The sequence below is a fragment of the Anabrus simplex genome, chromosome 2 (assembly GCF_040414725.1).
Source record: "Anabrus simplex isolate iqAnaSimp1 chromosome 2, ASM4041472v1, whole genome shotgun sequence".
NCBI classification, from domain to species: domain Eukaryota; kingdom Metazoa; phylum Arthropoda; class Insecta; order Orthoptera; family Tettigoniidae; genus Anabrus; species Anabrus simplex.
Window position 1 is genome coordinate 749,850,147 of NC_090266.1, and position 24,275 is coordinate 749,874,421.

Here is a 24,275-nt window from a genome sequence, read left to right on the forward strand (position 1 = left end):
TAGGCTACTAAGTACATGTTATATTTGTTTTTTCTTGATCTTAAAAAGAAAATATAACCTTGTTAAATTTTATCTTAATTTTAATTTTGTATTTTGAGACCTGTTCACCCCCGCACCTTCTTTCACCTCTGCTGATCCACCAAACCACGGTAACAATATTTATTGAAATTTTTAAAATTGGACATGTCTCTCTCTTGCAACAAACAACTTTGTTTTGTGAATATGAAGTCATATAAATAAACAAGTAAATAAAGAAACTACAACTGTTAGCACTGTTCAGGTTACTGAATATTACAAGGAGTCTGATACTTACAGAAAAAATGGCTACCCTAATAAAAGACATAGCTGTGGAATAAAAAGTTCACTGTGCTTCTCCTTCTGATGAACTGGATGTAGCATTCGTAACAGTTCTGTCACAAACCAACTTCTTATTAAATTCCATACCTGAGGCTGGCACATACTTCTTGGCAAGCTTCATGACATCTCTATATTTGGCAGATATAACTAGCTGAGTGACTTTATCAAGTTTTTCATTAGGAAAAGTCAATGTCGTTGAGGCTTTCTGAATGACAAAATCATGATAGGTAAGTTGTGATAATGATACACTAGAGCAAACTATATCCTTGTGTTCAGTAGAGTATTCAAAGAACCTGTACTTTGAAATAGTGAACTTCTCATTATCAGCATTCTTAATGTTAGACCGAAACAGCTTCTTGAGGTGGGATGAGAAGTCTAAAAATAGGTGCTGTTTAACATAAACAACAGTGAACTTCTTGGATGTATTTTGGAAAAGTTTTTTCCAGTCACTTCGTAGGTATAACTGCTCATGTTTCCCTCTTTCCTTTTCAACTAGCCAAAGCTGTGGTCATAGGGTACAAAGCTGTGACCTGGGAGAGAAAGATTCTCTGAACACTTATGTGTATAGATACTGCACTAAGCTGTTATTTTTGTTTTGGGCACTACAGTTATCAGCAAATATATGAAAATGTTGTACAGTTTTGTCAAGTATTATTAATGAAATGGTGCAGACAACTTATCACTTCACTTGGCCATTTTCTCCCACAAGACACATTGTACAGGTAGAAGTAACTGTTGTCAGAGCTCGGAACATGGATACAAAAATGTATTCCCACACTGCCGTGAATAGAACACATCACCTGATGGTACGCGTGGCATAGGCAAATTTTTTTGAAAATCAAAGCAAAGAGTTTAAAATTTTTCTTTTTCTGTGCATGAGTAGACATTTTGTTTTCAAGTGTACATAGAATGCTCCAGCCCATCGCGGGTGCAGCTCTTTTTGTGTTTGAAGAGATTATTTCTCTTCCTGTCTTGCAAGTTTTGAGCCGTGTTTCCATAACATCATATTCTTGAAATATATCTGTCCGTGGTTTGCCACACGACATTTTGAAGTGAGTGGTAAAATAACGGTAGTAGAAATCATAGGAAAAATGTCGTTTAGTTTCCAATCCTGCTTGCATTTGCAAATGTTGATCGGGTTCATACGGGTCACTGGACAGATAATGATGTTTTCTATTGTCACTCCTGCTATAATGAGATGTGCGCCTTGGGAAACTTATAATATGCTAATGAACTAGAGCTACGACATGATGCTGAAGTTTGTTGGGACGGTTTCCATGCTTTCCCCTCCATCAGATGGTGGCGTAGCATGCTGCGACAAGTGCCTACAAAGTTGTTCTACCCTGTTCTTTGTAACACCATGAAAGCCACAGAAGGAATGCTTGCATACCACAGTTTCAAACTCTCCTCGCCTAACCTGTAAACACTGATCAGTCTTAAGTAACTCACAGTCACGAAGTAATGCGGATGCGGAGGAGGAAGGCAATGTTGATTTGGGTCCTCCGCATCCACAGTAATAGTTCCAACTGTTCATCTACAATAAAGGCATGCCACGTGCTATGTGTACATACCATACAGAAGAACGAATGTCCTCTGTTTCCTTCAACAGTTCTCGGTCTTCTCTGCTGCACTTTAGATACTGTGATTAAACCACATAAATATGTATCCTGTTGTTCTTTGGTCTTCAGTTTATAGCAGTTTATAGAATTCCTATCAACATACTTTTCATTTCATCACTGATTTTGCTATAGCATTGCCTTTTACATTTACAGTCTGCTCCAGTACTTCTTGGAGACACAATATTTCCTGCCACATTTACGTACTCCTTTCCCCATAGTTCTACATTTTTATTTTATTGTGTGCCCATGTGCTTACATTTCACATCCACTTCTTTTTTGGCACACTTGTTTCACCACTAGAACTATTCGTATCGGATATACACTGACATTCTGAAGCACACGAATCACTGTCACTCATTTCACGTTCAGCATGTTGGTCAACTAGCAACCAAAGAGAATATAACAAGAACAGACTTTCATCTATTACTGATAGTGTTGCCACATGTTATCATTACAATGACATATGACAGATACTAATAGTTACCCGCGGCTTCGCTCGCAATTTGATGAAAGTAATCGTTCCTCGGCACTATACTAAGACGTTATCTGAAAATCCCTAAAATATAAAACTCACAGAAAAATAGAGTTTTATTTACCCCAGAAACTCTTTGTAAATCACGCTTGAGGTATTGCCATTTGGGGCTAAGACAACCATGCGACATAGAACTGTACCTGTGAGAAACAGTCTTGACTCAATATACATTTCTTTATTTTTAAAGGAGATTCCAAATACCAATTTCCATGTCTGTAACATTTTCATTTTTTGAGATTTGAGTATCCTCATAAAAAATAATTCAACTCACTTTTCAACTTCCTTTCACCCCCGTTAAGTGCCTTTTCTGAAAACAAAAAAGTACCTTTTCCTTTATTTTTAAAGGACTTTCCAAATACCAAGTTTCTTGTCTGTCACATGTTAAGTTCCTGACATATACTGTAGATATACCGGTACTTATGTTAAAAACTCACCCACTTTTTCAATTCATTTCAGCCCCTTAAAATGGATTTTCAGAAAGCAAAAAAGTACATGTTTCATTATTTTTAAAGGAGATTCCAAATACCAGTTTTCACGTCCGTACATCTGTAACACCTTCAGTTTTTGAGATATAAGTATCCTCTTACAAAGAAATCAGCTAACTTTTCAATTCATTCATGCCCTTCCCCCGTAAGTGGATTTTCCGAAGACAAAGGAATAGGTATTTCTTTACTTTGAAGGAAGATTCCAAATACAAATTTTCATGTCTGGAACATCTTCAGTTTTTAAGATGTAAGTATCCTCATAAAAAAAAAAACTTCAACTCCTTTTTCAGCTGCCCCCAGCCTCGCCCGTTAATTTGATCACCCCTCACTCCAACTCAAAAATGCGTGTTTTATTTATTTTTAAAGGAGATTCCAAATACCACTTTTCTCATCTGTAACCTTCAGTTTTTGAGATATAAGTTTCTCCATAAGAATAATTTAATTCTTTCACTTCTTTTCACTCTCCCACTTAGGCCTAAGTGAATTTTCCGAAAACATAAAATACCAGTTTCTTTCTTTATAAAGGAGTTTACAAATACCAATTATCACTACTGTAACATCCTCAGTTTTTAAGATATATTTATCCTCATAAATATAATTCAACTCCTCCCCCCCGCCCTCGCAAGTTGATATTCCACCAAAAATGCGTGATTCATTATTTTTAAAAGATATTCCACTTACCTGTTTTAACGTCAGTAATATCTTTAGATTTTTTAGATTTAAGTGCCGTTATACAAAAAATTCAATTAATTTTTCAATTCTTTCACTTCTTTAAGTGGATTTTCCAAAAACAAAAGAATCCACGTTTATAGATTCCAAATACCAATTTTCACTTCTACACCATCTTTACTTTTTGAGATATAAGCATCTTCATACAAAGTATTCAACTCATTTTTCAATTCCTTCGCCCCCTTTAAGTGGATTTTCGGAGAAAAAGAAAAATGTATTTCTTTATTTTTAAAGAAAACTCCAAATACCAATTTTCATGTCTGTAACATCTTCAGTTTTGAGATATCACTACCACAATTAAAAAATCCAACCCCCTTTTCAGTCCTGTTTGCCACCCCCACCCCACTCACCTTATGTGGTTTCTTCCGAAAAAAAGAAAAACATGCTGCTATGTTTTTAAAAGATTAAAAATACCAATTTTCACATCTGTAACATGTTAAGTTTTTGAGATGTTCTGTGGATATGACATTTTAAAAATTCAGCCCATTTTCAGTTTCCCTAAGTGCATTTTCCAAAAACAAACCATCTGTACTTCTTTATTTTTACAGGAGATTCCAAGTACCCGTTTTCAAGTATGTAACATGTTAAGTGTCCGAGATATAATTTATATATAAATTACATTTTTTTAAATTCCATCCCGTTTGTCACTCCCGTTCATCCCCTATTCATTGGATTTTTCAAAAACAAAAAGTACACGATTCTTTATTTTTAAAGGAGATTCCAAATACCAATTTTCATGTCTGTAACATCTTCAGTTTTTGAGATATAAGTATCCTCATAAAAGGTATTCAACCAATTATCTCCCGTTTTTCACCCCCTTAATGGGATTTTGCAAAAACAAAAAACATGTGTTTCTTTATTTTTAAAGGATATTCTGAATACCAAGTTTTATGTCTGTAAACTTCTAAGTTTTTGAGATATAGATATCCTCATTTAAGAATTCCACCCCCTTTTCACCCCCTTAGCGATGGAATACCCGAAAATCCTTCCTTAGTGAGCACCTACACCCTAATATAAATGTATCCTCAAAATTTCATTTCTTTATGTTCAGTAGTTTTGGCTGGGCGATGATGAATCAGTCAGTCAGTCTGGACATGTTATTTTATATATAGAGACTAACTAGCAAGAGACCCGTGCTTCGCTACGGTATTATAATGAAATTGATAATTGAATGCTTAACGTTTTATATATAATCCACCGAAATTCTCGATCTAACTCGTTTTCTGAGAGAATTCGCCAAAATTGGTGATCTAACTCGTTTTTGGAGAGATTAAGGCAAAGTTCCTCCCATTTTTCAATCTTTCTTTCCAGCAATCGATTTTGTTTCTCCCGGGCTAGGTCCAGGTATTCCACCCAGTCAGTTGGGTCCTTAAATCTTTGCCATCTTTTCCTATAAGCATTTCTAATATGGATCAAATCCTTAAGGAGATCCGGCATGGTGTCGTCTTGGATGCCTTGGCGGTACTGAACTCGCGGCCGGACTGCAGTCATAGTCATTACCCGGCCAGGACCCGTTTCCAGCATGTTCCGCACATTTTGATGACGGTCCAGAACATTATTATTATTTGCTAGTGGATTTACGCACCGACACAGATAGGTCTTATGGCGATGATGTGAAAAGAAAGGCCTAGGAATTGGAAGGAAGCGGCCGTAGCCTTAATTAAGGTACAGCCCCAGCATTTGCCTGGTGTGAAAATGGGAAACCACGGAAAACCATCTTCAGGGCTGCCAACAGTGGGATTCGAATCCACTATCTCTCGGATGCAAGCTTACAGCCGCACGCTCCTAACTGCACGACCAACTCGCCCGGTATTATTATTATTAGCCAGCCCCATGGTGCAGGGGAAGCGTTCCCGCCTCTTACCTGGAGGCCCCAGGTTCGATTCACGGCCAGGTCAGGGATTTTTACCTAGACCTGAGGGCTGGCTCGAGGTAAACTCAGACTATGTGATTAGAATTGAGGAGCTATCTGGCGGTGAGGTAGTGGCCCCAGTCTAGAAAGCCAATATAATGGCCGAGAGGATTCGTCGTGCTGACCACACTACACCTCGTAAAAAATCAATTGGTCTCAACTCCTTTTTCACCCCACCACCATTAAAAAAAAAAGATGGCATATTTCCTTATGTTTAAAGGAGATTCCAAATACCAATGTTCATGTCTGTTAACTTAAGTTCTGAGATATAAGTATCCCCATAAAAAGAATTCACTTTTTTTTTTCACTTCCTTTCACACTCCCCACCCTTAAGTGAATTTCCCGTTAAAAATACTTGTTTCTTTAATAGTAAAGGATCTACTAAATGCCAATTATCACGACTCTAACATCTTCAGTTTCTGAGATATGTGTCCTCATAAAAGGAATTCAACTCCTTTTCACCCCCCTCCCCCCCCAAGATGATTTCCCCCAAAACAGTTTTTTCTTTGTTTCTAAAGGAAATCCAAATACCAATTTTCACATCTGTAACAACTTTAGTGTTTATTAGATGTAAGTATATTCATACAATTAATACAATTAATTCAATTAATTTTTCAATTCTTTCACACACACACACACACACACACACACACACACACACACACACACACACACACACACACACACATACACACACACACACACCTTTGTTGGATTTTTCGAGAATATGTGTTTCTTTAATTTTAAAGCAGATTCCAAATACCAATTTTCACATCTGCAAAATCTTTAGCTTTTGAGATAATAGTATCCTCACACAAATAATTCAACTAATTTTGCAATTTCCCTCCCCCCTTTAGGTGGATTTCCGAAAACAAAAAATACGTATTCCTTTATTTTAAAGAATATCCCAAATACCAAATTTCACGTCTGTAACATCTTCAGCTTTTGAGATATCAGTATCCTAATTAAAAGAATTCAACCCCATTGTCAGTCACTTTTACTCCTCCACCCAAGTGCTTTTTCAGAAAACAAAAAATGAATGTTTCTTTATGTTTAATAGAGATAAAATATACCATTTTTCACTTCAGTAACATGTTAAGTTTTTGAGATATACTGTAGAAATGCTCACTTGAAAATTTCACCCCCTTTTCAGTTCCCCTGAAGTGGAGTTTCCAAAAACAAATCACCTATGTTTCTTTACTTTTACAGGAGATTCCAAATACCAATTTTTACGTCTGTGACATTTTACGTTTCTGAGATATACTGTAGATAAAGTCTTTCTAAAAATTCACCCCAATTTTTCACTTTTTTTAACCCCCATTAATTGGATTCTCCAAAAACATAAACATGCATGTTTCTTTATTTTCAAAGGAGATCCAAAATACCAATTTTCAGGTCAGTAATATCTTCTGTTTCTGAGATATAAGTATCCACATTAAAGGCATTCAACCCCTTTTTTCCCTTTTTCACCCCTCCTATTGGGATTTTCCAAAAACAAAAAAAACACGTGTTCCTGAATTTTTAAAGGGGATTCTAAATACCAATGTTTACATCTGTTCACTTTAAAAGTTTTGAGATATATATACACTCACTTTAAAAATTCACCCCCTTTTCACCCCCGCATTAATTGGATTTTCCAAAAACAAAAAATATGTGTTTCTTTAGATCCCAAATACCAATTTTCAGGTCTGTAATATGTTCGGTTTCTGAGATATAAGTATCCTCATTAAAGCCATTCAACCCCCTTTTCACCCTTTTACCCTTCCTATTGGGATTTTTCGAAAACAAAATATACATGTTTCCTTATTTTTAAAGAATATTCTAAATACCAATTTTTACATCTGTAAACTTTAAAAGTTTTGAGATATAGATACACTCATTTTAAAAATTCATCCCCTTTTCACCCCCCATTCATTGGATTTTCCAAAAACAAAGAAGTACATTATAACAATTTGATGAATACTAATAAAAAAAATCATGAAGAACAATATATAATCGAAATGTCCGTAGTATGGGCGCCAGAGTTCACCAGAATGGATTCCTCGAATTTTGATTGAGCATGATAATTCTTTATATTCCATGGCGTGTACATAATGCTGTGTACTGGTACATCTGCTGCAGGCCTTACCTAACCTCCTGAAAACAACTAAATAGGTAGGAACTGCACCTAGGTTCATCCATAACTCCACTGATTCTAAAATAGCTAACTATATTCTTAACAAAATTTGTGCATGAGCACCTCATCAACACACACAATTATACATATAATACACGCAGAAAAGATTGCTGGAAGACTCCATATTTACAACAACAACAATAATGAAAACAGTGGGAAAACGAAAGCGAGAACTAAGCTACCATTTGTAGATAGTCCGATGAACAATGTACATATATGTAGATAAATACCCTTCACTGTCTCTGTATCAATACAACTTGTCGATTCTCATAATTGGCAGTTATAACATCTCACCGATACTGTACCACGTTATACTGTGTTCACAGACTTAAACACTTGTTGTAAAGATATATACATTTGAGTAACACACGCTTGTCGATCCTGAACATAAATTTTGGAAAGTCTGAGATAGCTTTCACCAACATACAATGCCAAGCCGCCACAAGTGCTACAATACTTAATGCGTAGACACTCTACAATTTGTCGATCAGCCACTTTCCACGAACATAACAAGACTACGTTCCACGAACGTTTTAAGTCCAGTTCATAGTAGCTGTGTCACTCCAGTACCGTGTATCAGCACTACTTCCTTCCTGTACAGTCTTTCCGCACTACTTCCTTCTCATACAGCGTCAGCACTCCTTGTCCGTACCGAGTGTCCGTTGTAGTTCTACTAGTTCTCTTCCGCTGTGATGTCGAAGTATATAAAGACTTCAGCATTCCCCTTCTTCTCACATGATACGTCTGGATTGGTCCTTGCCAGCCAATCATGATAGATCCTCTTGTCAAGACCATGCCCTGAACTACTTCTTGGTCCCAAGACATAAACAAACTCTCTAGTGTTTTACATGAGTCATAGAACTTTCCTAGTACAACTACAAGCTCAACTCATCAGACTGGAATGCCCGCATGAGTCATCCAAATTACCAGAGTCCAATATAGCAATGTTTTCCCAGTACAAAACAAATTACTCATACCTACATATGTGGATATCTCCCAGCTTACAAATATAAATGACAAAATATACAAATGAAATAATAATAATAATAATAATAATAATAATAATAATAATAATAATAATAATAATAATAATAAAAAATCAAATACTGACAATAATATCTCTCACTTCTACATATAGTGTGAGGGTGTGATATATGTACTATCACAACATGTTTCTTTATTTCTAAAGGGGACCCCAAATACCAATTTTCAGGTCTGTAATATCTTCAGTTTCTGAGATATAAGTATCCACATTAAAGGCATTCAACCCCTTTTTTACCCCTTTTCTCCCCTCCTGTTGGGATTTTCCGAAAACAAAAAAATATGCGTTTCTTTATTTTTAAAGGAGATTCTAAATACCAATTTTTACATCTGTAAACTTCCAAAGTTTTGAGATATGGATACACTCATTTTAAAAATTCACCCCCCTTTTCTCCCTCCCATTAATTGGTTTTTCCAGAAAGAAAAAAATATGTGTTTCTTTATTTTTAAAGGAGATCCCAAATACCAATTTTCAGGTCTGTAATATCTTCAGTATCTGAGATACCTGTATCCTCATTAAAGGCATTCAACCCTTTTTCACCCCTCCTATTGGGATTTTTGGAAAACAAAAAAATACATGTTTCCTTATTTTTAAAGAATATTCTAAATACCAATTTTTACATCTGTAAACTTTAAAAGTTTTGAGATATAGATACATTCATTTTAAAATTTCACCCTCCTTTTCACCAAAAATCCTCTCTTAGCGAGCACTTACATGTTAATATGAATGTATCCCCAAAATTTCATTTCTTTATGTCCAGTAGTTTTGGCTCGGCAATGATGAATCAGTCAGTCAGTCAGCCAGGACAAGTTATTTTATACATATAGATTTTATATATATAGATTAGGATATCGGATACATCAAAATACATAGTCTTTCACCTACCCAGAGCCAAGGAACGGAAGTAAAATAGTGCCTGAAGAAATGACAAGGCAACTCCCAGACATATCTGGTTCTTGCCCCCAACTAGCCGACATTGACAAGTCCATTCCCCACCTTATTTGGAACTGGTCCCATGGACAAGTCTCATTCATGCACCATATGTTAGAGCAATGTTTAAACTATGCAATGGTAGAAACATTGCATTTTTGGCCAAATGTGGACATATCTGGTTATTGCACCAATGCCTTCAACTTCATTAAACCTCTGAGAGGGCCGATGACCTCAATGTTAGGCCCCTTTAAACAACAAGCATCATCATCATCATCATCATCAAACCTCTGAGCAGAACTTCATAAAACCTCTCAGCAGAAGTGAAATTTGTGTAATTCCAGATAACAAACTCAAATACTAATGAAATCACACACAAAAGCACAAAGGTTGCTTACGTTTCTTTCCTTTTCCCATACTGATCTGGCTTTCTTCTTATCCTACACTTCCTGCATCAAGACTGGAGATCTGTCTACATGGTCCCTCAATGAGAGTTGATGCCTGTCCTCCTGATGAAGGTGGGAAGCAGAAATGAGCTAGTCATGGGCTGAGAAGAGATGGATGTTGAAGAACTGACTGATGAGGAGAGAGCCTATTTATTTGTTGACAGCAGTGTGTGAAGATATGGTGTGTGTCCTTGTCCTTTTGTGTTTTCATGTTTGTCCTTATCTCCCCTTTCTGTTGCTGCCTCTTTACACACATGACCTGTCTTTAAGTTTGTCCTATTTTGTGTTCCTTTTCTTGTTCCTCTCATCTATCTCTCTATATGATGACAAAAGCAGGAAAGGTGATCAAATGCATTAGCCAATAAGATACACATTGAGAAGCTTCCTACAAAGCAAACCAAAGTCTAGAATTAAATTATACAAATGAAGCCAATGAATCAGTACGTTCACTTTGTGAGCCATTATTAACAGTGAAAGACAGAATATTCCCCAGGTAATATACAGATTAAGTGAATTAGGGAATGGGGAATAAAGATGGGTATAGAAGAAAACAGACATTACTCATGGCTTCATGTGATGCAGTTCACCTTAAAATGAGACCTGAACAGGGAAATGTGGATGGATTTGTTTCAGGGATAATGTATCAAGTACGAATGTACATAGTCAAAATGATAACGATCATGCAATAACAATTTACTGAAATGTCAATTACATACCTTCATTTTCGTTTCTTTTCCATATCTTAACAGAGCAGTCAACTGAAGCAGTTACGACTATCAGGGATCGTCTTGCTGTACTGGAACTTTTCTCTGATACATATATGCCATCAGCAACTTTCACATTTTCTCTGTGCCCAGTCAACACTGCAGATGGATGGTATTTCAAGCCTCCTTCAAGTGACCAGACAACTGCAGTTCGATCTAAAGAAGTAGAAATAAATTCTTTCTCTTCAGAACCATTATGATCTCTCACCCAACGAACAGAAGTCACACGACGTTTGTGATGACAAAATGTAGATAAGATTTTTCCAGCATCTGCAAACTGAAAATGTAGTTTTCCCATTAATTGAGACCAAAAATATAATAATAAATGTTGATGCAAATCATAGTAAATAAATGATCACCCTGGCTTCTTATGTTGAAAATTGTTTCTGCACTAGACTAATTAGTTAGTAATCAGTCTCTAAAATCAATTTTCCATTAGTAAGCAAAAACTTCCAATGTGACTAACTTTGTAGTCTACCTAACGTCCATTTGAACTGAAATAGCTAAACATTTTAAGTTGCAATTTTCCATTATATATCCACAGTGCCATATTAAAATATTTGCCGGCCCCCCGTGGTGTAGGGGTAGTGTGCCCGACTCTTGCCCGGAGGCCCCGGGTTTGATTCCCAGCCAGGTCAGGGATTTTCACCTGGACCTGTGGGCAGATTCGAGGTCCACTCAGCCTACGTGATTAGAATTGAGGAGCCATCTGATGGTGAGATAGCGGTCCCAGTCTAGAAAGCCAAGAATAACAGCCGAGATGATTCGTCGTGCTGACCATACAACACCTCGTAATCTGCAGGCCTTCGGCCTGAGCAGCGATCACTTGCTGGCCAAGGCCCTTCAAGGGCTGTAGCGCTATGGGGTTTGGTTTTTATATTAAAATATTTATCTTTTTACATGTCGCTAGCTAACCAAATTGTTTTCAGAGATTCTGAGGATTTGGAATTTTGTCCTGCACAGTTCTTTTACATGCCAATAAACCTACTGAACAAGTCTAGTGTATCTGAGCACCTTCAAATGACACTGGACTGAGTCTCAGGATTGAACCTGTCAATTTGAGCTCAGAATGCCAATGCTCTACCGTCTGAACCACTCCGCTCAGTTCAGTTCTATTGTTAAGTAACCAGTCTTAGAACTGAACCTTCCACGGTGTGTAGAATTATTTAATTCTTTTTCCGGGTTGAACTGTGTTGTTTTCTGTAAATTCCGTACAGTTTGTCGACGTTTCGAATACGGTCTTCTATACTGCAATGTATTTGAAACGTCAGCAAACTGTACGGAATGTACAGAAAACAACATGGTTCAACCCAACAAAAAAAAAGAACTAAAAGTAACCATCCGCCTCTGTAGCGTAATGGTTAGTTTTATTAGCTGCCGTCCTCGGAGATCCGGGTTCAATTTCCAGTACTGTCAGAAATTTAAGAATGGCAGGAGGGCTGGTATGTGGTTGAAATGGTACATGCAGCTAACTTCCATTGGAGGTGTACCTGAAAAGAACTGCACCACCTCGGGATGAGAATACAAGTTTATTATTATTATTATTATTATTATTGCAATTACGTCACCAAGTTGAATTTAGAGAAATCTGAGTCTAACTTAGGCCTATATGTTTTGTTGAGTATAAATTTGCAACATTCCGATCACATAATTCAACAATATGTGAACACTTATTATTATTATTATTATTATTATTATTATTATTATTATTATTATAGAAAGTGTTATCTGAAGTTTTAAGGCTATCACTCCTTAATGCCTAACACTACAGTATCATGCAGAATTCTTGATTTTATCATGACTTGGAAATGTACCACTCCACAGACGACTGCAGTAAAGGGCCTCTGAGGTACAGGTTCAAGAAAGAAGCAAATTCAGGACCTGGGTACATGGTAAAGGATCATCCAGAAACAGCGAGAAGAACTGAAGAGCTAGGAACTGGAAATTCAGAAAGCTGACAAATGTTAACTGTGGTACTTAGGGGGCAAAACTGTATATTATTATTATAATAATATATGCAAATAAGCCCATTGTGACTATACTAAGTACTTATGAGGTGTGCATTTGCCTTCCTTTTTGCCCATATTTCCTTCATTCTTTCACTGTGGGCTTCCTTTCTGTCTTCAGACCAGGGTTTTCCAGTCTTCTTATTCTGTCTTGCCTCTCAGTCAACTTGCCATTTATGAATTCTGGATCCGAAGATTATCTGGTTTTGGACATCTGCTGGTGCAATTCCTGTCTGTTGAGATCAGTTTTGATTTCACCAATCCATTTCATTGTGTCTGTTTTGACTTTACTCCTGTTTACATAGAATTCAACTATTTGTTTTGTAAGTTTGTCTGGGTGCATTCTTTCAATATGTCCACAGAATCTTAACCTGCATGTTCTAATGTCGCTGAATACTTGTGTATCGTTTGATTTCCTGTCTGCCTCCAAGTTGGTATTGTCCGTCGACGAGTTTTGGGCCTAGAATTTTTCTTATGATTTTGTGTTCCTTTTCCTCAATGTTTTCAATTTCTGCTTTCCTGTTCAATATTAGTGTTTCTGATCCATAAAAATTACTGATTTAATAACTGTATTGTAGTGTCAGAGGTTTGTGTGCTTGGAGATACATTTTTTGTTGTAGATATTCTGGGTAGTCAATAAGCAGTTTCTATTTTTGGTAGGGGCCTATCTAATTTCATTGGCTTTTGCTTCGAATTCATTTTCCTGAATTGTTTCACCAAGATTTTAAATTGTGATACTCATTTAATTTTGCCATATTTTGTCTCCGTTAATTTTGATGCTTGTTCATTGCAGGTCATGTATTCTGTCTTCAAAAGATATCTGAAGGCAGACTTTTTCTGCAATATTTTTTTTGGAATTCTATCTGATAATGATCTGTTGAAATGTCTCTGGTTAAGATTGCTAGGTCGTCTGCAAATGCTGGGCAATCTTTCCCTAATTTTCCTCTGCCTAATGTGATTGGTTGGCAAAATTTTAGGACTAATTTCCCTTTCTGCCTTTCTTGTATCACCTTTTCAAGGATGCAGTTGAAGAGTTAAGTTGAGAGTCCATCCCCTGGTCATACCCCTGCTTTGATTTCAAATGCATCTAAGATTTCCCCCATTAATTTAATACTTGACTTTGTGTCTGTCGGTTTCTGTTTTATGACTGCAAGTGTTTTTTACACATTCACATTTTATACATTTTTATTCACTGTCAATATCATACATATACATTTTTTTTTTTTTTTTTTTTTTTTTGCTAGGGGCTTTACGTCGCACCGACACAGATAGGTCTTATGGCGACGATGGAATAGGAAAGACCTAGGAGTTGGAAGGAAGCGGCCGTGGCCTTAATTAAGGTACAGCCCCAACATTTGCCTGGTGTGAAAATGGGAAACCACGGAAAACTATCTTCAGGGCTGCCGATAGTGGGATTCGAACCTACTATCTCCCGGATGCAAGCTCACAGCCGCGCTGCCTCTACGCGCACGGCCAACTCGCCCGGTCATATACATATTCAAGTCTTAACCTTGCTCTTTCAATATTTGGAAGAGTGATTTGCAATCAACTGAATCATAGGCTTTTTTGAAATCAACAAATGTGCAGATGCAATTTTTGCTACCAATTCTCTGATGTCTTAGGATTAGCTTTAGGTTCAAGATTTGCTCTGGCCACTATTGGCCTCATATTCCTTCATTTGTGGTTTTATTTGTTGTTGCACTCTATCAAGAAGATAGTGGGATAGAATTTTGTATTTTGGGTAGCAAGTGAATTAATGCATTTTTTCAGTCTTCTGGGATTCATTCTATTTGCCAAATGTCTTGCACGATTTTGGTTATTTCTTCTACGGTGCTTGGGCCTGCTGATTTGAGAACTACCGCTATAATTCCATCTTCACCCGATGCTTTATTGTTTTAAAGTCTTTTGATCTGTCTTGCAGTTTCTTCTTCATCTGATGGTAATGAATTTGAATTGGTATTTTTTTTTGGGGGGGGGGGGGTGAAAATCTGGGTCGTTCAGTAGTTGTTTAAAATGTCTGGCAAGTTCCGCGCATTTTTCTTGGTTGTTTGGAGCCAACTGTCCATTTTCTTTCTTGAAGCAGAGACTTTGTTGCTGATATCTTGTAAGCTTAGTTTCGAAGTTCTTACAGAAATTTTGTGTGTTGTTTCTTTCAAAGCCTTCTTCAATTTCAAGTAATCGATCCTTTTTGAATTTCCTTTCGGTCTGTCTGGTCAACTGAGCTCTGCCTTTTCTCACTGCCAGGAATATTCTGTACTTATTCTCTGTATTCTTGCTGTTCCAATTGTCATACACATCCTGTTGAGATCTGATTGCTAGTTCACATCCTACATTCCACCAAGGGTACCTCCTCCTCTTCTGCTGAGGAATTAGTATTTGTACTGTTGTAATCACTTTACTTTTGAGATGTTGCCAATTTTCTGTGGCTCGTTGTGTGTGTGTGTGTGTGTCTCTCTCTCTCTCTCTCTCTCTGAGGTTTTAACTGTAGTGCGATTCTTGTCAGGTGATGGTCTGAGTCTATGTTTGTACCCCTTCTGACTTGAACATTCATAATTTCTCTGTGGTTTGCATAAGAGATTGCTCCATGGTCTATTTTGAATTTGCCGATGATGTGTTCGGTGATCTCCATGTCATTTTTCTTGATGTTTTCTTTCTGAAGTGTGTTGACATGATTTTAAGGTGAATATCCTTGAGAGTTCCATCCTCCAGACTTCCACTAAACTTTGTCCAGTTTGGTCGGTCCATTTATGTGCTGGAAATTTTTGAATTGTTTGTTTTTCTGTACTTTCTTTGCCTAATTGTGCATTGAAGTCACCTATGTAGTGGGATCTTGATGTGGTTTGGAGGAATTTTGGATATTACTTCTACTGCTTCCCAGGATTTGTCTACCTTTTAGCAGTCAGTTTCACTGTCCTCAACAACTGGCATGTGTGCATTAATTAGTGTGTATGTTTTATTTGCACACTTTACGGCGACTGTCATTAGTCTATCGTTTACAGATTTCACATTCATTACTGAGCTGAGTAAGTTTTCCTTGACTGCAAAAGAGACTCTTAAAAGTGGTGTGTTTTTGAGAATATGTTTGTCTGTTTTACTTTTGAAAAGTCTGTAGTTCCAAAATCAATTTTATTTTCAGTCAGTCTTGTTTCTTGGCATGCCAGTATCTGATTTCTTGGGCGAAGTTGGCCAGAGGTCTCCACTCCCTCTGTTTGCGTGTCAGTCCAGACTTGGCAGAATCCAACAGTCTGGTTGTACTGTTCTTAGCAGCAGTGGATTGGTTACCACTTGGGGTAAAAGTTTGATTTCTGACATGCCTCGTGGTACTTGATTACCACAAGTTTGGACCAAGGTCCAGCTTTTAGGACTGGAGTAGTTAGCTCCAGAACATGAATTTCCAGCTGTACCTCTGGTGATCATATGCTTACCACTTTGCCGCTTGCTGCCCCTACCCTAGTGTCTCGCACAGAGTTATGCCCCCACGCAAGCTGACCAGGCTTATTATTATTGTTATCCAGTTGTCTGTCTGTTCAAAGATTTTACTAACTTCCTGACAAGGTAGGAAGTTCAAACTGTGACATCTTAATCCCTCTACACCGTAGCTTAGCTGAAAAATATTATAATGTCATTAACCCACCCACAGCTAATGCAAGCGCTCTCCATTATAAGGTGGTTAGAGTATTCAATCTGTTCACCTCGAAAGTGGAATAACACTATTGGTCACCATTCTTGGAGACCAGAGTTTGATTTCCGGTACTGTCAAAAATCGAAGATTGGCAGGAGGGATGGTGCGTGGTTAAATGGGCACACACAGCTCACCTCCACTGTGCATAAATTGGCAATGTACAATTCCTATAACAGTTATTATTGTATTCCAAATAGTACTTTCTGCTGGGGACGCTTCCTTCCCACTCTTAGCCATTTCCTGTCCCATCATCGCCATAAGACCTATCTGCATCGATGTAATGGAAAGCAACATGTAAAAAAATAAAAGGAAAAAGTACTTTGTTTACAACTGTAATGAAATGGAGGTCGTACCTTAAATAGTTCATAATATTTCTGTAGAGAGTTGAGTGTTGGAAAAATATTCAACATTTAATATAATGAAAAGTGTTTAACATAGGAAGCACGTGCAGAAATGAATATCTCTAACCTGTTTATTTTTATACGAGATCTCTTCAAAATTAAGAAATACCTACTCACTTATCTTACTGTCTGATTTCACATGGAATGCCTTGTAAATATTACGTACCGAATAAGTGTATAATTTCACGGTCATGTCATTTATGTTTATACCTGAGAAAGGTTTCATTAGATCAGCGCTTATATCTATCAGCTTCGTGCTCTGCTTCAGTTCCTATTGTTTATGAAGTAGGTAGCCCAGCAATGACCTAAACTGACTGCATAGTTTTCCTAATTGTTTATGTGACATTAGAAGCACACAATGAAAATCCAAATTTGGGAATTATAAGTTCTGAAATGAGATTTCATTTACAAAATATGTTTTTGACATTATACAATTCAACCATTCCCTGTGGTAGGTATATCTATGAACAGTGAAGGAAACCATTATGAAATAATAAACAAAAAAGCAAGGTATGCCAAAGCTATGAAATGGTTACCAATATAAATGGTCCGATATTGGACATTATAAAATTTTCCAGCCAACTCATTCCTGGTTGCCAGCGTTTCGCCCCCATGTGCTAGGCTGTGCTCATCAGTTGGTACCTAGCACATCCACCAAGACGCTGGCCAGTGCATACCGTGGAGGCCACTGCGTAGGCTAATTGTAGCCACCGGTAGTGCCAATGCACTATGAGAGACTCCATCTCATTACCAAAAATTGATGCCTGGTTGGCTATCAGATGATACAGATGTTGATTCCCATAGGGAATCTGAAATATTTGTTCCGAATGAGTAAATTTATAATACCAATATAAATGGTCCGTTATTGGACATTATAAAATTTTCCAGCCAACTCATTCCTGGTTGCCAGCGTTTCGCCCCCATGTGCTAGGCTGGGCTCATCAGTTGGTACCTAGCACATCCACCAAGACGCTGGCCAGTGCATACCGTGGAGGCCACTGCGTAGGCTAATTGTAGCCACCGGTAGTGCCAATGCACTATGAGAGACTCCATCTCATTACCAAAAATTGATGCCTGGTTGGCTATCAGATGATACAGATGTTGATTCCCATAGGGAATCTGAAATATTTGTTCCGAATGAGTAAATTTATAATACCAATATAAATGGTCCGTTATTGGACATTATAAAATTTTCCAGCCAACTCATTCCTAGTTGCCAGCGTTTCGCCCCCATGTGTATCATCTGTATCATCTGATAGCCAACCAGGCATCAATTTTTGGTAATGAGATGGAGTCTCTCATAGTGCATTGGCACTACCGGTGGCTACAATTAGCCCACGCTGTGGCCTCCACGGTATGCACTGGCCAGCGTCTTGGTGGATGTGCTAGGTACCAACTGATGAGCCCAGCCTAGCACATGGGGGCGAAACGCTGGCAACCAGGAATGAGTTGGCTGGAAAATTTTATAATGTCCAATAACGGACCATTTATATTGGTATTATAAATTTACTCATTCGGAACAAATATTTCAGATTCCCTATGGGAATCAACATCTGTATCATCTGATAGCCAACCAGGTATCAATTTTTGGTAATGAGATGGAGTCTCTCATAGTGCATTGGCACTACCGGTGGCTACAATTAGCCTACGCAGTGGCCTCCACGGTATGCACTGGCCAGCGTCTTGGTGGATGTGCTAGGTACCAACTGATGAGCCCAGCCTAGCACATGGGGGCGAAACGCTGGCAACCAGGAATGAGTTGGCTGGAAAATTTTATAATGTCCAATAACGGACCATTTATATTGGTATTATAAATTTACTCATTCGGAACAAATATTTCAGATTCCCTATGGGAATCAACATCTGTATCATCTGATAGCCAACCAGGCATCAATTTTTGGTAATGAGATGGAGTCTCTCATAGTGCATTGGCACTACCGGTGGCTACAATTAGCCTACGCAGTGGCCTCCACGGTATGCACTGGCCAGCGTCTTGGTGGATGTGCTAGGTACCAACTGATGAGCCCAGCCTAGCACATGGGGGCGAAACGCTGGCAACCAGGAATGAGTTGGCTGGAAAATTTTATAATGTCCAATAACGGACCATTTATATTGGTATTATAAATTTACTCATTCGGAACAAATATTTCAGATTCCCTAAGGGAATCAACATCTGTATCATCTGATAGCCAACCAGGCATCAATTTTTGGTAATGAGATGGAGTCTCTCATAGTGCATTGGCACTACCGGTGGCTACAATTAGCCCACGCTGTGGCCTCCACGGTATGCACTGGCCAGCGTCTTGGTGGATGTGCTAGGTACCAACTGATGAGCCCAGCCTAGCACATGGGGGCGAAACGCTGGCAACCAGGAATGAGTTGGCTGGAAAATTTTATAATGTCCAATAACGGACCATTTATATTGGTATTACAAATTTACTCATTCGGAACAAATATTTCAGATTCCCTATGGGAATCAACATCTGTATCATCTGATAGCCAACCAGGCATCAATTTTTGGTAATGAGATGGAGTCTCTCATAGTGCATTGGCACTACCGGTGGCTACAATTAGCCTACGCAGTGGCCTCCACGGTATGCACTGGCCAGCGTCTTGGTGGATGTGCTAGGTACCAACTGATGAGCCCAGCCTAGCACATGCGGGCGAAACGCTGGCAACCAGGAATGAGTTGGCTGGAAAATTTTATAATGTCCAATAACGGACCATTTATATTGGTATTATAAATTTACTCATTCGGAACAAATATTTCAGATTCCCTATGGGAATCAACATCTGTATCATCTGATAGCCAACCAGGCATCAATTTTTGGTAATGAGATGTAGTCTCTCATAGTGCATTGGCACTACCGGTGGCTACAATTAGCCTACGCAGTGGCCTCCACGGTATGCACTGGCCAGCGTCTTGGTGGATGTGCTAGGTACCAACTGATGAGCCCAGCCTAGCACATGGGGGCGAAACGCTGGCAACCAGGAATGAGTTGGCTGGAAAATTTTATAATGTCCAATAACGGACCATTTATATTGGTATTATAAATAATTTACTCATTCGGAACAAATATTTCAGATTCCCTATGGGAATCAACATCTGTATCATCTGATAGCCAACCAGGCATCAATTTTTGGTAATGAGATGGAGTCTCTCATAGTGCATTGGCACTACCGGTGGCTACAATTAGCCTACGCAGTGGCCTCCACGGTATGCACTGGCCAGCGTCTTGGTGGATGTGCTAGGTACCAACTGATGAGCCCAGCCTAGCACATGGGGGCGAAACGCTGGCAACCAGGAATGAGTTGGCTGGAAAATTTTATAATGTCCAATAACGGACCATTTATATTGGTATTATAAATAATTTACTCATTCGGAACAAATATTTCAGATTCCCTATGGGAATCAACATCGATATCATATACTGTCAGATCGTTCAGGGAAATGTACTGTATGTTTATTAGAAACTACTCCAGAGATGTTTTAAATCAAGATCTGCTCAGAAAACAGCAACAAAGGTCACTGGAATCAATGAAAGAAACAGACCTTCATTTGAATAGAAAATAACATGAGACATGCGTTATCTAGGACCTGCAAGCACGGTGATGCTAAAGTTCAAATCAAAATGTTTCTTAGTGGAAATAAAAAGGTAGAAAGAAGTTAGACCTTTAATAATAATAATAATAATAATAATAATAATAATAATAATAATAATAATAATAATAACCTCAAACATCACACTTTCACAAAAACGTGAACAGCCTTCATTAACTCAGACCATTATGCAGTACAGAGACATTAGTGAAGTGATTGGTGACAATGACGAAAGTGAAAGCAAGCGTTCATTCTCATTTGCAGCAATAAGTTGCTGAATGTAGTGGAAATTTTACTGGGAAAACCATTGGGAAAAATCACATACAAAACCTCTTAGCCTATATTAAGAACACATACACCGCAGGCAACCATTTTATAAATCAATCAAGAACACAAGCGACTACAAGCTAATATTCGCAGGAACATGTCAAATCGAATGCATTGCACTCGCCCACACACGATAAAATTTCATGAATAATAAATCAACAACAATCGACAACAAAGTGATATTTATGATGAAGTGTCAAATCGAATGCACCGCACTAGCCCACACTGAATGCTCTCCTATCGCCTCAGGCAAAATAGAATAGGCCCTTATCACCCTACAATATGTTAAAAAGCCGCTTAGCGGCCCTAACAGGTCCAACCACCCAAAACCAATGGTTTTGACACTAGCCAGACCTAACCAATCCAGACCAATCGCATTCTCACCGATACGAAACATAAATTAGTTCATCTTTTCCACACTGTCCAAAATAGAATGCGCTGCTATCGTCCTACAGAAAGCTAGAGACCTGAAAGCCGCTTTGCGGCCCTAATCTTGGGGCTTATGCTCCCAGACCACCCATGCTTGGTCACAGTCATATAGTTTTGCCACTAACCAGAATTAACCACCCCAAACCAATGGTTCTGAAACTAGTCAGATATAACCAATCCAGACCAACTGCTTTCTCTCTGACCCGAAATATAAATTATTTCAATTTTTCCACACCGTCCAACATAGAATGCGCTGCTATTGCCCTACAGAAAACTAGAGACCTGAAAGCTGCTTTGCAGCCCTGACCTGGGGGCTTATGCTTCCAGACCCCCTTTGCTCAATCCAGACCAATCGTTTTCTCACTGACCCGAAATATAAATTAATTCACCTTTTACACATTGTCAAACATAGAACATGCTGCCATCGCCCTACAGAAAGGTAGAGACCTAAAAGCCACTTTGCGGCCCTCACTTGTGGGCTTATGCTTCCAGACCCCCTTTGCTCAATCCAGACCAATCGCTTTCTCATTGATCCGAATGTAAATTAACTCATCTATTCCACGCTGTCACACACATAATGTGCTCTGCTGCCCTACAGAAAGCTAGAGACCTAAAATCCGCTTCACAGAGCTAACCTGGGGGCTTATGCTCCCCGATCCCCTTTGCTTGGTCACAGTCCAATGCTTATGTCCCTAACCGGACTTAACCATTCCAAACCAATGGTTTTGACACTAGTCAGACCTAACCAATCCAGACCAATCGCTTTCTCACTAATGCAAAATGTAAATTAATTCAGTTTTTCCACACTGTCCAACATAGAATGCGCTGCTATCACCCTACTGAATGATCGACCCTTACAGCGTAAAGACCGCGAGAAATAATCGACAGTCATTCCGCACGCAGCTGAATGTAGTGAGTGTTTGGTAGCAAGGCGTCAACTATTGATCAGATGCGCTATTAACAGGTTCCATATAAGAAAAATTTAATATTGTTAATTTCAGAAATATCAGTTACAGTTTCGCTTCTCGCCATGTTTGTAACGAGCCTCTCCGTTGCCATGGTAACTGAGAATAATTGTACAAACCGCATGTGGAATAGCGAAATCTTTAATTCTCCACTCCGTTGCTCTGAGGTGCTTGCTGATTTGTGTGTGCGTGTGTGTGTAGAAATATCCTGTGGTTACCTTCTATAGGAAATTTTCAACTGGAACTTCAGGGATACATATGATCAGGTTTTCAGGCTTTAAACACATCACGGAAATATTGGGCATGCCATATTAAATTCGTAACACCCCTCCACAGGGGCATGGAGAGAGCCCAAAAATCAACAAATATTAATCTTCAGTCAAATTCCTGCATAAATTATGTCCATGAAAAAGCATACCTTGATATCATACAGAGCAACAGCATTGCATACTCCATACAGAATTAATCCATTTCTACCCCAGTCCGCTGTATGTGGTCCATGGTTACAGGAGCACGACGTATAAATTGTCTTCACCATGTCAGTCATAATTGCAATTTTTGGCACATCAATTATTTATTTAATAAAAGAAATTTAAAAATATATATATATCACACACACGGCAGACTTAATGAACTAGCAAACATAACCATATAATCTTCTGTCCAATACGAAAGATCTCTCCATGATGATAAATAATAAACTGATGAACTGGCCAGAGAAAATTATACTGCACCAAACCAATGAATTCTACATAAAATATAGAATAGCATGAAGCATCAAACAATGACAAGATACCTTCTATCTGGTCACAACTATTACACTGCCACCTAGCGAATGGTCGCTGAACCAATAGCGATGTCACGCCGGAAGTGTCCCGCAGGTAGCGTAATGGTAATCAAAGAGGATGGTAATAGACATAATCAATATCATTGATTGCAGCCATTGATCATACAGCTAAGAGAATGTTTTAAAAATTAATAAAACGATCTCGTTATTGTTTAGCGTAGTCACACAAGGACTTTGATTTTTATTTTTTACAAAACTGCATTGTGTGAGTAGCGGCGACTGGGAATTAAAAGTGCGGGGGCAAAAATATTATATACTGTACAGACAACAAACAGTACCCGGGTTTGTGTGATAAAGCGAACGGGGGGTTATATAAATCAAAACTGAAAAAAGAAATACTTTTAGATGCTGTCTGAGCGAATTTCGACAGAGAAGTAAAAGGTTAACAGTTAAGTAATTTACTTACGGTACTTAATCTGTTTACCCTCCAGGTTTGGCTTTTCCCTCGGACCTCTACCTCGTCAAGGGCAGTGTCCTGGAGCTTCAGACTCTGGTGGTGTAGTGGTTAGTGTGATTAGCTGCCACCCCCGCAGGTTCGGGTTCGATTCCCGGCTCTGCCACGAAATTTGAAAAGTAGTACGAGGGCTGGATCGGGGTTCACTCAGCCTCGGGGGCTCAGCTAAGTAGAGGTGGGTTCGATTCCCACCTCAGCCATCCTGGAAGTGATTTTCCGTGGTTTCCCACTTCTCCTCCAGGCAAATGCCGGGATGGTACCTAACTTAAGGCTACACCCGCTTCCTTCCCAGGCCCGCCCCTGTTCAGCATAGCAGGTGAGGCCGCCTGGCGACGTACCGGTCATCCTCCTCAGTTGTATCCCCCGACCCAGAGTCTGAAGCTCCAGGACACTGCCCTTGAGGCGGTAAAGGTGGGATCCCCCGCTGAGTCCGAGGGAGAAACCGACCCTGGAGGATAAACATATAAAGAATAAGATCCATTCAGGATCGGGTGGTCAACTGTATAGAGAGGAGGGTGTTCGATGCCCACCTCATTCCGTCTTCGAAGTGGTTTCCCACTTCTTCTCCAGG

General features: G+C 38.7%; 1 protein-coding gene across 1 annotated transcript in view; it reads right to left on the reverse strand.

The window, feature by feature from the left end:
* The window catches only part of Elp2 (elongator complex protein 2), a 273,780-nt gene extending 250,572 nt beyond the window's left edge, over window positions 1-23,208 (reverse strand). Inside the window, exons 1-2 of the mRNA XM_068226276.1 lie at window positions 22,822-23,208; window positions 10,945-11,269 (exon numbers count right to left, since the gene is read on the reverse strand). Of these exons, the coding sequence (XP_068082377.1) occupies window positions 10,945-11,269; window positions 22,822-22,950 (454 nt within the window). The 5' untranslated portion in view covers window positions 22,951-23,208. The remainder of the gene's footprint in view (window positions 1-10,944; window positions 11,270-22,821) is intronic.
* Window positions 23,209-24,275: the final 1,067 nt, after the last annotated feature.